The sequence below is a fragment of the Girardinichthys multiradiatus genome, chromosome 14, assembly GCF_021462225.1.
Source record: "Girardinichthys multiradiatus isolate DD_20200921_A chromosome 14, DD_fGirMul_XY1, whole genome shotgun sequence".
NCBI lineage: Eukaryota > Metazoa > Chordata > Actinopteri > Cyprinodontiformes > Goodeidae > Girardinichthys > Girardinichthys multiradiatus.
In genome coordinates, this window is record NC_061807.1 from 40,077,470 (window position 1) to 40,090,153 (window position 12,684).

Sequence of the window (12,684 nt, forward strand, 5' to 3'; positions counted from 1 at the left end):
TGCATGTAAACTTGCATCATGATCGGATTATTTGATTTTCCGCCCATATAAACAGTGTTTTTCGAATAAATTGTTTTTGTTCAATCCGAACATTTTTGAATCCAATCAAGAGATTTTGAGCATTTATACAGTTGTTTCTGTAATTCTAGTCACTTTCTAATTGCTGACAAGAGATGGAAGAGAAAGTTTAAAATGCTGTAGGTATTTTGTCTCCGTGGTGTGACACTGTCTCTGCTCCTAAAATGAATAAAAACGGCCGCTCACCAAAGGAAGGCTAGAGAAAGTATTCTTTTTTTTTTATGTTTTAGTTGGCCTTTATTTTTCGCATTTTTCAGGCAGTAAGCTGACAGTAAATGGGTGGAGAGAGGGGGAAGACGTAGCAGAAGTCGCCTGGGCCAGGAGTCGAACATGCAATGCTGCGTTCAGGACTGAAGCTTCTAAATATGGGTGGCACGTTTTAACCCATGTACCAGCACCACACCCTAGAAAAAGTATTCTAAAGGTTGTTCTTACATCTCCTTATATTATTATTCTTAATGAGAGATTAGAGTTGCATTACCGGTAATTAGTATCGGCAGATCAAAGTTTAACAAAAACTATATCTTGAAAATTGGCCACCAAATTCTTATTGGTGCATCTCTACTGCAAACACTCTCTTATACCTGCAGATTTATAACCATAACTAGATTTGTGCGATTATGTATTTTTGAAATGCCATTTACGCTGTCGTTTGTTTTCTGAACAATAAGTTATTCATCCATTCATATACATATTTTTTACATATAAAATTATGTAAGAAACATAACTAATGGCACCTATTTTTTACATATATATGTAAAAAATAGGTGCCATTAGTTATGTTTCTTACATAATTTTTTTTTTTTATTTCAGGAATTTTTCAAAGCCAGAATGTTTTCTTTTTTTTCCTACCTCCAGTGCAAATCAGCTGACCGTTCATAAGGAACATATTTCTACTTTATATAACACTGTGGCACTAGCAACAGTCAATTTGTCATGAAAGTCTTTTCAAAAAAAGTGAAACTGGCTATCTTCTTAAACTGTGAAAATACAAATTGTTGCATCTAAAACTACAGATGACTGTAACCACAACACTTTCCAGCAACACTATCCGATTAGGTACAACTGCTATTCTTTTCAGCTGCTATTCATCCTGCTTCCTCACCTTTCCTTCCTTCCCTCTGGAAATCCACATGGCACCATTCTCCGTCATTGACCTTCTTGTTGCTTGCCTTGAGCTTTGTTTTTCCAGAACCCATATCGATCAGCAGGTATAAATATCCATCCAGCAGTTCCATAGCAAAGTAATCGGTCTTCAGTTCCCTCCCAGGCTTCTGCTCTTTAGGCCCCTGAGGGCGTCCGTGGCTGAACAGCAGCAGTCCGCTGGGCTCTGTGGTGCGGAAGTCAAAGGAGATTGAACCCGTCTTCTTGGTGTTCCACTTCGGCAGGGAGATGAAAGCTTCAGGAGTTTCAAACGTTACAGGATCAAGAGCAGCCACATCCTCACAGCGGAACACCAGATCACCATGCAGTGTGATTTTAGGGTCGCGGTCAATGGCCAGCCGGGAGAGCTCTAGCTTAAAATCATTATTCTTGTACACCACCTGTGGAAGAGAAAGCACCACAAGTGTTAGCATATGACAGCTGTAATCAAATAATTACCCGTTATAGATTTAAATATGACACTGAGGACTGACTTATTAACTATAATGATCAGTCTTTGATCCAAATACCTGATGCAGCTGCAGAAAAGAAGTATGTACATTTACAACATCAAAAAAATATTCCCGTAGGTTGAAGCAGGTGCAGATGTGAATCTGTCAACTTGGGAAAATATTAAAACAGACTATTGAATGAAAAAAGGATTTTCTCTTGACTTGGCAGTTCAGAACTTATATTAGTTGGACAGAAGCGGCAAAAACCTCTAACGAGACATTTAAGTCAGATAAATGCTCGGTTTACAGATGCTGAATTATTTGGTGAGGAAAGGTCTTTCCACTTCAAACTAAACACTGAGCAACCACTCGGGGCCAACGAGCTGCCCGAGTTGTGCCTTCATTCATTTTAATAATGAGAGTCAGGGTTGTGTGGGTCCACATCAATCTCCGATTAACACTTTATGAACTCCTCACTCTTGCTCAAATACAGAAAATGCACAAATCATTTTGATGTTGTACATCAAATGTAGCTCACAGAACAATGTGACAAAATAAATAAAAAGAGAATAAATAAAACAAAGGCTCCAGGGGAAATCCAAAAGCAGAGTTACGTGAACATTGCCTGCAGTCTTAATGCAAATGTCTCCAAATGCCTTTGATGAAACGCAGCTCTGTTGTTTGTGCTTTAAATGTGTGTAACCCTGTGCCTTACTCAACATATTCAGAACAAATAAGGAGCTAAAGGCAAGATAAATTCTTGTCTTTTTAGTGTTTTCCTTTGCTTTCATTTGTTGAGCACACGGTACACTGCATTTAAGAGACCATCCTCAAGATGACAGTGTGTGACAAGGTGAGATTTCTCAGTTTTTATTTTTGTGCCACTCTTCGTGCTCTCTCACACACCCACATAAACCCAGTAAAGTCATTTGAGTGAAAGAATGCCTTTTCTAAATTGCTGTCTTTGCTTTTTATGCTGGTATCCAAGATACAATGTTAAGGATGTTGTTTTGTTGCAGCAAAATCAAAGAAAAGCTACCTGCTTTTTCACCTAATTGGTGATAGTGTTGATTCTGTGGAGATAATACAGGCCAATGCAAGGCCAAATCAGTTGCACTTCAGAATGTGGCATGAACAAAAATCCCTGCATAATGTTTTTACTTTATATTCAATTGTAATTTCTTCAGAAAGTAGGTGGGAAATTTCTAAGGGAGCATATGTTGTTTAGCAATTCCCTTTTTGGGAAAAAAGGGAATTGCTAATTTTCTAAAGATAGTCCTGCATGATGATATGCTTTTAAACATGAAGATCCAACAACGAAAAGCAGCTAATTTTCTTCAAGTAGCTTCAGTACTTTTAAGCTTAATTCACTTACATGAAAGTCGTTTAAAATTATTTGAATACTGACAACAAATCCCTGTAAAATAGTTTTAGCTTTCTATATATTTTCATATTTTCTTTATTCCAAGGATTACCTTATGGCATTTAGTGTCATAATATATATTTTGTTCTCTTGAATCCGGCTTGTGTTGCATTCTTCAATGTCTGTCAAATAATTTTTTCCTCATGCTCTGAATTCAGTTTTTTTTTTCTCCATGTAAAAATCTCTCTCTATTTAATATCAGGGACAGAATGTTGAGGAAGAGCACTTGAATGCTAGGTTATTCTTGAACTTAAGGCTCCTTTGATCATCTTCTCAATTGGCCATGCTGCCACATTTACTGTACACCTCCTAATCTTGTCATTAGCAGAGATTAGTCCTGGTAATTGGCCATGATAACACTAAAACTGGCAGCTAATAAGGCGTGAACTTGCCTGGGAAAATGTGTAAAGAAGTGAAAAATGGTGCAGTGTAGGAAAGGCCTTGAGAGGAAGGTAAATATCTGTGTTCTATGTCTTTCCAGGTATTTATTTAAGACAGCCTGGAAGGATTACCAACAATAAAACAGCAATATCTAAGATAGACGATGGAGATTATTTAAAACTACCTGAAGCTTTGCCTTGATTACTGTTTTCGATGAGACTTTATGATGAGAATAACTAAACTCCACCCAGGGGCAAACTGGGAGAATAATCCAGGCCAGCAGCAGGGCACCACCAGCAAATTAAGGCAAACCACCAAGATTGAGTTTTATTGAGCACACTTTGAATGCAAGACGTCTGCACACATCATCAACTGAATACCTACAAAATAATGATAATGTTTCTGCTGTGGTGCAATTTTATGTACTCATATAACGTAAACTGAAATTATGTTCACCTACATTATGCTATGTATAAACCCTGTTAAACTCACTAATATGATAATCAATCATGGTATCATCCAAGAAATGATTTGGAATTATTCTTTGACTTTTCTGATTTAGCTGGTGCTGAAAAACTAAATCCAAATCCTTGGAGTGAGGGTGGGAAAAATAATCAAATGGCTACTCTTGACTTTCATGGCTATTGCTGTACTTGTCTTTCCCCATCTCTCTCTAATTCACTCAGTACTACAGGCTGCTCTACAAAATGAAATTAGCATTTTAAATAATCTATGCTTGTAAAGTTAGTTGAAAACAGATCGTCATGAGTGAGGCATAAAGTATTCTAAAAGCATAGCCTGCAGGCGTGTTTTGTGCTCAAAGTGTACCTGAAGGTTCCTGCTCTGACTCCTTACTGCTGATGTCCACCACCTCCATGACTCTTGCAGCTCTAGTGCTGCTCACTATACTGACACTGTTTTCCTCAGCAACTTTCTAAAGAAAAACCAAAATCCACCCATAATTTTCATCTATTTAAATTCACTAATTGACTATTTTTATGCATTGCTATATTTATATAACAAAAATTCTCTTAATTTCAATGGGATGTTACATAATGGGTAAATTAAATAAAATATTTCAATATTCATATAATTTATTAGTGGAGTATAAGATACTAAAGCTGAATCCTGGATATTTTAGCATTAAACAAATATTTTTACATATCCTTTTCGTTAACCATATTTTAAAATTTGCAGTCCCTTGAAATGTTTTATGAAGTCAGTTTTGACCCCCTTGGTTCTCAAAGTGTAGCTACCGTCTTCTAACTGTCCTCTCGTTTCAGTCTACTTATCCGGCGCGGAGCCTCCTGTGCATCTCTGACCAGCTGCGTCAGACAGCCTGGGAAAAAAGAAGGTGGAGTCTGTCTTTATCTATCGCTCCAGTCTGTGGCAGCTTCAGCCAGGCAGATATCCGACTGAGCCGAACAAACGGCATGGATTGTTTTTTAAGCGCTACCCGAACCGAACCCGTGGCCCCGTCCCTCAGTGGCCAGGCCACCGAGAAATGTCTCGGTGCTCCTGATGGCCAGCATACAATTTTTAGTGTTTTGTCGTTTGCTATTGCCACCTTCTCTTATCTTGTTTAAATGACTTTGGGTTCCTTTTTGTGTGTATAAAAGTCTGCACATAAATCTGGCTTTTACTGTGATGATCCCCAGATGCCAATTACTACAAGACTTTCTGTCTTTGAAAAATGCAGGGATGTCAAGGTGCACAAGCAATGTGTCTGCAGAGGTTAGAAGTAGTAAAACTGTCATTTTAAAGAGAAACCAAAAACAAAATATTTGAACCTGCAGTGAGCCACAGGATCTGTTGCGGTGTCACAGGCTATGCAAGACAGAGGAGGAAGCAGGGATTGTCACATCACAGCTGGCTATGTTAAAATGTTGCAGAAGGCATCCCATCTGGACTGAGGGCCTCTGTCTGTGCTAATGACTGGTCTTTCAACTGGACAGAATAAAAAACAAAACAAAAAAAAAAACAGGACAGCATTGCAGTTCGCAACACCACTCTGATACAAAGACTTCTTCCAGAAGAATTACGTCCCTCATTTGGACTATTCTTTATGTTCCCCTGATATGAAACATTTGGGAATAGAAGGCAATCGACTTTAAGAAAAGCTAACATTAGTTCTAGACTGCAGACGCCCTTCATCAAGCAACAGTGAGTGGATCCTCTGACAGAAGACACTTCTGTTGTTGTAAGACAGTCTGATGAAGAGGAAGCTCAGTGTTGTCCATTATGTTCTTTTTTTTAATAAAAAATCCTTCTTTGCACAATTATCAGATGTTCCAGAACCAGTGGCAGCCTTCTTTATCAGCTTGTTGAGCTTGCTCTGATGATGCTGCCCCAGTAAGCTTGCTAATGGCCTTAAACCTTTGATTAGCTGATAAACAGACTGTTTGAGTTTAAATATCATTTTAATCATTTTCTACTCTGTTTCGTCTCTTGCTGCTATCTCTTTTTACAATTTGAAGTCAACTTACAACCTGGTTGAGATACAGCAGCATAACCTGGGAATATTAGCAACGTCTTTCCCAGCCTTAGGATTTTGATCAGGATTGTATTTGTTTAGGTAATTTACAGCCAAAAAAGCTACTGTACATGTGTTGTGATGCTCTTTTTGTGACAAAGATTGCAAACATTTTGTCACATAAAGACATAAAATAGAATATAGAATTGTTGTAATTATAAAAAACAATTTAATCACAATTTACTCATTCTGCTGAAAAGAGTTAAATACACTCACTGGTCACTTTATTAGGATACTTGTTCAGTCACTTGTAACACAAATAGCAAATTTTGCAAGGGTATGGCAGGAATTCAGCCCATTTAGAAATCTGATACTCAGTTTAAAGAGAAAGGTCCAAAGCACAGCAAATATGCAGTTAGTGGCAGTTAGGTGAAAATGCCTTATTGATGTCAGAGATGAGGGAAGAATGAGTAGACTGTTTTGATATAATACAAAAGCATAAGTAACTCTAATTACAAGGAGTTAAAAACAAGGTTTTGTAGAATACCGAACACACAATGTTCGAGCAGAAGGGCTACAGCAGCAGAGGACCACACCAGACGTCACTTTTACCAGCTAAGAGTAACCTGTGTAGCAGCATCCTGACAGCTAAGTCTCAGTAAAAATTAACTTGTGGTGTCTATGAGCTACTGGTGGATGAGCCACAGTAGATTTTATAGGGCAATAAAAGTGAGACTAGCAGGAACCTGCAGATAAGAAGAAAGCATATCGACATGAAAAAAGGCAGTAAAAGAAAAAAAGTAGAAGTAAGCGAGGGCAAAGATGAGGTCAAAAGCATTCACCAAATGCATGGAATCAATTGAAGAGATCAATTTTTAATTTGGCCATCAGGATAGGGACTCTGGTGTACCAAAGGCACTACTATGGAGTTAAATACACGAAACTGCCTCTGAGAAAGGAAAGATGAAAAGCAAAGAGGAAAGAAATGATGGATACAAGCAGTGAGAAATACAGGAGGAGTGACAAGGACAAGCAGGAGCAAAGACACTGATGGAGCGGGTGGTGTGAAATGGGTGATAGCAAGGTCAGTGACTGGGAGAGTAATAGAGCGTCAGAGGTTTCAGGGGAGGGACAGATGGTGTCACACAGAAGAAGAGTCTGTGGAAATCAGACTCAGGGAAAGAGAGACCTGATTTCACGCTCCACCTCCCTGACTAGGAGGCTAAAAAAACACATATATATACATTAGACAGAGTATGATCATAGCATGTGGGTGACTTTGAATACACATAGAGAAGCACACATACACACACTGAAAAGAAAAAAAAAAAAAAAACTCATATGATTTCAGTGTCTTTTTTGGTGCCTTTTTTACTCTCCTCTCTCTGTGCTCTTCCTTTGGATTTGCGCTGCCTGGGGGTTGCTGGCCAAGCGTATCAAAGGCATTTGACCACGGTGGTGGCATGAAAGCCTTGCCCCAGACCATAACACCAGTGATAATCCAAACTGTGCCACAGAAACAGCACAGGATGAAACACATTGTCATCTACACCCCCACACTCACTCACAGGTTTCCTTCCTTACTTTCAGCAACTACAGTACTACCTGGAGCTCCAAACCACTCTGATTGCAGGTCTTCTCAATGTCTTTTTTCATAGCTACCTTTCTGACTCAGCTCTGATCATGAAGTCATTAGAGCTTGACTGCAACTGAATTTGTAAGCCCATAAGGCACAGATACTAGGAAAGCAGTCTAAGGCAGTTATGGGTATGCCATTAACTTCAGTGAATACAGTACAGTTTATCCTGGAGCACCAAGTCATCCTGAATGCAGTTTTTCTCAAAGCCTACAAATACTCATTTTAGTTCTTATTAAGAAAATTGGTTTCATTGGTGTAAAGAGCAAACTTTTTTAGTTTTAGTTATGCAGTTTATGTCATTATGCATTTCTCGTAAATGTTTTATTAAGCACACAGAGATAACCAGATGACATAAGTACAGCCACAGATAATCACAGGTGATTTAAAACATTAGTCCGCACTTATTTCTTACACTATAAAGAGAAAACAAATGTATTTATTGATAATAGGGGGGCGCTGCTGAGCACCGACTATGTAGGATGTGTTTTGTGGTGGCTCCGATAGAATGTAATATTTGATACTTTTTTTTGGACCTCTTAATTTATTTCTTGAGTATTGAACTGATTAGTAGTGAACGGAGTTGTGCTCTGCTAGCCCAAATGAGACAGATGTTGGACGAGTCGCACATTGACCTCATCAGCAGTTTTGAGAATATTGTCTCAGATGTAAAGAGGGAGATTACGCAGTGATTCCACTAGAGGCTAAAATCACTTCATTTGGGAATGCTGTATAGGATCTTGAATGTTTGACTAGTGACCAGGTTGGGAGGCTAACCAGCCTGCAGGTCTCAGGTGGTTCGCTAAATGCAGAAGTTGCCTCACTGTCAAAGAAGTGCGAGGACCTGAAAACTAACTCCAGATTAAACAACATCTATCTGTTGGGAATACTATCTGAAATGAATACACGTTTGGCCTACTTCGGGGTTTACTCTGTTGACTGGATACCAAACCAGTCCTTAACCGGGCTCACCGTACACTTCGGGCCAAACCTAGAGGGGGGGATCAGTTGCGTCCAGATGTTGCCCGGGTCAACCTGTTTCAAGTACAGAATGAGATTCTTCACAAGGCTTGTGAATGATCTCTTTACTACTTTAAACGGGTATTCATCTTCCCTGACTTCACTACTTCTGTGGCAAAGAAGTATGCATCCTTCGTGTCGGTGAAGAAGGAGCTCCACTCCAGCCTGGGAATTAAATTTGGGCTTTTCTTCCTGGCATCCTTATGAATCACCTTCCCGGATAGACAGGTCTGGAAATTTGAATACCCAGTGGTTGCTGCATACTTTTGAAAAACATAAGACAGGTGGTTGCTCCAGGCCAAGTCTGACCGAAAGGTGCTATTGGCTGATTCATGGATGGACAGCACCTTGTTTGAACATTGTTGAGACATCAAGGGGGCATAATTTTATGGCCACTTTAGTACCGTACGCTATGAGTGCTCTGTTCCACTGTGGCCTTTATACATAAATCAGCAGGTTTGAGAAAATTGTTTCAGATCTTTTCATACAAATCTTTATGTCCCTTACGTCCTGATTTTGTGCTTTTATGTGTTCAGGGATGGTTTCGCACAGCCCATTTGGGGGGTATCTTCTGCGAGTCAGGTTGATGATGTGGGGGGTGTTTTAGGTGTGTGTATGTTTTGTTGGTTTGTTTTTCTTTCCAGGTGTCCAGGGTGATCTTTGCCCAATCTGGTTGCTTTACTCTGATTTATGGTTGTGTCTCTGTCGACAATGGTGGGACAGGACATTCATTTCCAAGTATTAACTGCAAAGGACTCAAAAATCCAGTAAAGCGCAGCAAGGTACTGCACCACATGCAGCGTTTGGGGGCTCACATACCTTTTTTGCAAAAGTTACACCAAACAAACGTGGATCGTGTTAAACTCCAAAGGGGCTGGGTAGGTCTATCATTCATCTTTTAATAGTATATCCAGAGGGGTGACCGTCCTCCTTGGTAAATCTGTCCCATATGTGTACTCTCAAACATTTCAGACTCTAATGGCAGATATGTTATCATTACTGGTACTATTTGCCATACTCTGGTGGTGTTGGTGAATAATTATGCTCCCAATTGTGATGACGAAACCTTTTTTGAACAACTTTTTGGTTTACTCCCAGACATGTTAGGGTATCATTTAATCTTGGAGGGAGATTTTAACTGTTGGCTTGATCCTCAGTTGGATCACTCCTCAAAAAACATTCCTCACGTTCATCCAAAGTGATTAAATCCTTTATGTGTGAACTTAAGATATATGATGCTTGGCCCTTTTTGTACCCACCCCAAAAGATTTTTTTCTTTTTTCTCTCCAGTTCATCACACATTTACTCGGATTGACTTTTTTCTGATTGATAACAGACTGCTACCTTCTCTTACAGAGTGCAGGTATGATGCTACTGTTCTTTCTGATCATGCCCCAGTTCCTGTAAATATAAAATTTGACACTCATCCTATGGGGCGTCAGTTGTGGAGGCTATGCACCCGCTTGCAATTGAATGAAAGCTTTGTTTTCTTCGTTGATTTCTTTTTAGATAATAATATAGGGCCCCTTGTGTCAGACTAACTATTATGGGAAACTCTTAAGGCTTTTATTAGAGGGCAGATTATGTCCTACTTAAATTATGAAAATAGGCTGTGAAGAAGAGACAAATTAAATAAACTGACGTGTCATATCACCCAACTTGATAGTTATGCAAAATCTCCCTCACAGGCTTTGTACAAGGACTGTTTTGTTGCAAGCAGAGTTTGGTGTGGTTTCAACACAACAGGTCACTGAGATGCAGTACCAATCTGGTTCCCGGTTTTACAAACATGGTGACAAGACTGGTAAATTATTGGCCCACCAAATTCAATGAATGTCAGTATCAAGTCAGATCTCTTAGATTCAAACTACCCACGAAGTCTCAAATAACACAGCTGAGATAAATCTGGCCTTCAAAGACTTTTACATGGCACAGTACACCTCGCAATACAGTCCTTCTATATCTGATTTTAATAAATAAAGTTGGGACTAAAAAAATATTGATAATATTCCATTTATAGAAATAATTAACTGCTGTGACACAAGCTTATATCAAACATGACTTCCGGTATCTGTCACAAAGACTCCGACACTTGGCCACTTTTATACTATAAGCCTAAAATTAGGCTGCTGTCACTCCAATTGATTTGGTCTCCTTTTTACCTTTTCCCTCTATTGCAAGGGTGGGCCCATTCATATATGAAGTGTGTTGTGTAGGTATTATCCATAAAACATTTTCAGTTTTTGTTATGAAGGGACCACAAACTCTGATGTATTTTCTAACAATGTTATGAGACAGTCCAACACAAAACTGCACATGTTTTGTTTTTTTTACAGAGAAGAAAAGTGACATATGGTTTATTTTTTCTTTTACAAAACGATGCATGAAACCTCTAAATGAAATCTAGAGCAATCAACCATCTTCAGAAGTCATCTGATTGACCTATGTGTATAATTTAATTTAAGTATAAATATGGCTGATCTGTGAAGACCCCTGAGGTTTACTAGAGAACCCTGGTGGGAAAAAAAGCACCACGAGGATCAAGGAACACAGCAGGCAGGTCAGGTATAAAGTAGAGGAAAAATTCTAAAGCAGGGCTGTTTGATAAAACAATATCCCAAGCTGTGATGTCTCAAGGAGTTTTATTCAATTTGTCGTCTGAAGAGAGAAAGAGTACAACACAACTACAAACCTACCAAGAGATGGTCAGCCATCTAATATGAAAGGCTAGGGAAGCAGTTCAGTTGGCAGAGAAACAGCCAAGAGGCCGATAACTCTGGAGCTTGGGACAGTTAATGTGAAATAGTCCGCTCATAGAACACTTACTAGTTGTGCACTCCACAAATCTGGCTTTCATAGGAGAGTGGCAAGAAGGCATTGTTCTTAGAACACCATAGGAAGTCTTATTTAAAGTTACCACAAGGCAACACGTGAAAAAATGAGTTCTGATCAAAAGAGAGGACATTTACTTCATAGGCTACATGTTAAATGCTGTGTGGTGAAAAACTACTACTGCAAATAAGCCTGAAAACAGCATCGTCAGTGCGAAACATCAAGGCGGCAGCATTATGCTGTGGAAATGTTTTTTTCAGTAGGGACAAGGAAACTTGTCAGAGTGGATATGAGAATGGACAAAGCTGAATACAAAGGAGGAAAACCTGTTAGATATTGCACATGCAGGTTCATCCTGCAACAGGACACTGCTAAGCATTCAGACAGAGCCACAATGGAATGGCTTAAATAAAAGCATATTAATGGCTAAATTCAGTTTAGCTTGAGTTATTTTGCAGAAAACAAACTGGAATAATTTCAAGTTCAAAAACCTGCAGTTTTAACTGCAGCTAAATGTGGTCCTACAAAGTATCAATTTCAAATACAAATGCACTTTTCAAATTTTAACCGTGAATCCTTTTCCTCCCAGTTCACAATGATGCACAACAATTTAGTCATTTATCTAACAAAAACCAAATTAAAAAAATCAGCATTGCTCAATAATTGCTCCCCACTATGAAGGGTCAAAGTAACCGGAATCAGAATCAAAATCAGAATCAGAATCAGAAAAGCTTTATTGCCAAGTACGTTTTTGGACATACAAGGAATTTGTTTTGGCGTAGTCGGTGCAATACAGTACAAATTAAACAGTATAAACATATCTACAATATAATATAAATGTATGTGCACAGTTTTAAGTGAGTGAGAGTAAATATAGAGCAGTGTAAGATGCAAGAGCAATACAACAGTGCAAGTGATCATTGTGCAAGTAAAGCAGGAGTCCATGCTGAGCGTTAATGTAACGCATAGAGTTACAGGTTACAGGTGTCCTGTCAGCAAAAAAAGGGGGGGGTGTGGGGGAAAGGGAGAGTGTCAGGGTGGTTACCGGGCTTTGTTAACCAGGCTGGTGGCAGATGGGAAAAAACTGTTCTTGTGGCGTGAGGTTTTGGTCCGGATGGACCGCAGCCTCCTGCCAGAGGGGAGAGTCTCAAAGAGTCTGTGACCAGGGTGGGAGGGATCTGCCAGAATCTTCCCTGCCTGCTTCAGGGTCCCGGAGGTGTACAGTTCCTGGAGCGACAGTAGACTG

General features: G+C 39.3%; 1 protein-coding gene across 7 annotated transcripts in view; it reads right to left on the reverse strand.

Moving 5' to 3' along the window:
- nrxn2b (neurexin 2b) overlaps positions 1–12,684 on the reverse strand; it is a 960,343-nt gene that overhangs the window by 490,727 nt on the left and 456,932 nt on the right. For all 7 annotated transcript variants that reach the window (XM_047385485.1, XM_047385484.1, XM_047385482.1 and 4 more), the window contains one exon: positions 1,184–1,622. In XM_047385485.1, the coding sequence (XP_047241441.1) occupies positions 1,184–1,622 (439 nt within the window). The remainder of the gene's footprint in view (positions 1–1,183; positions 1,623–12,684) is intronic.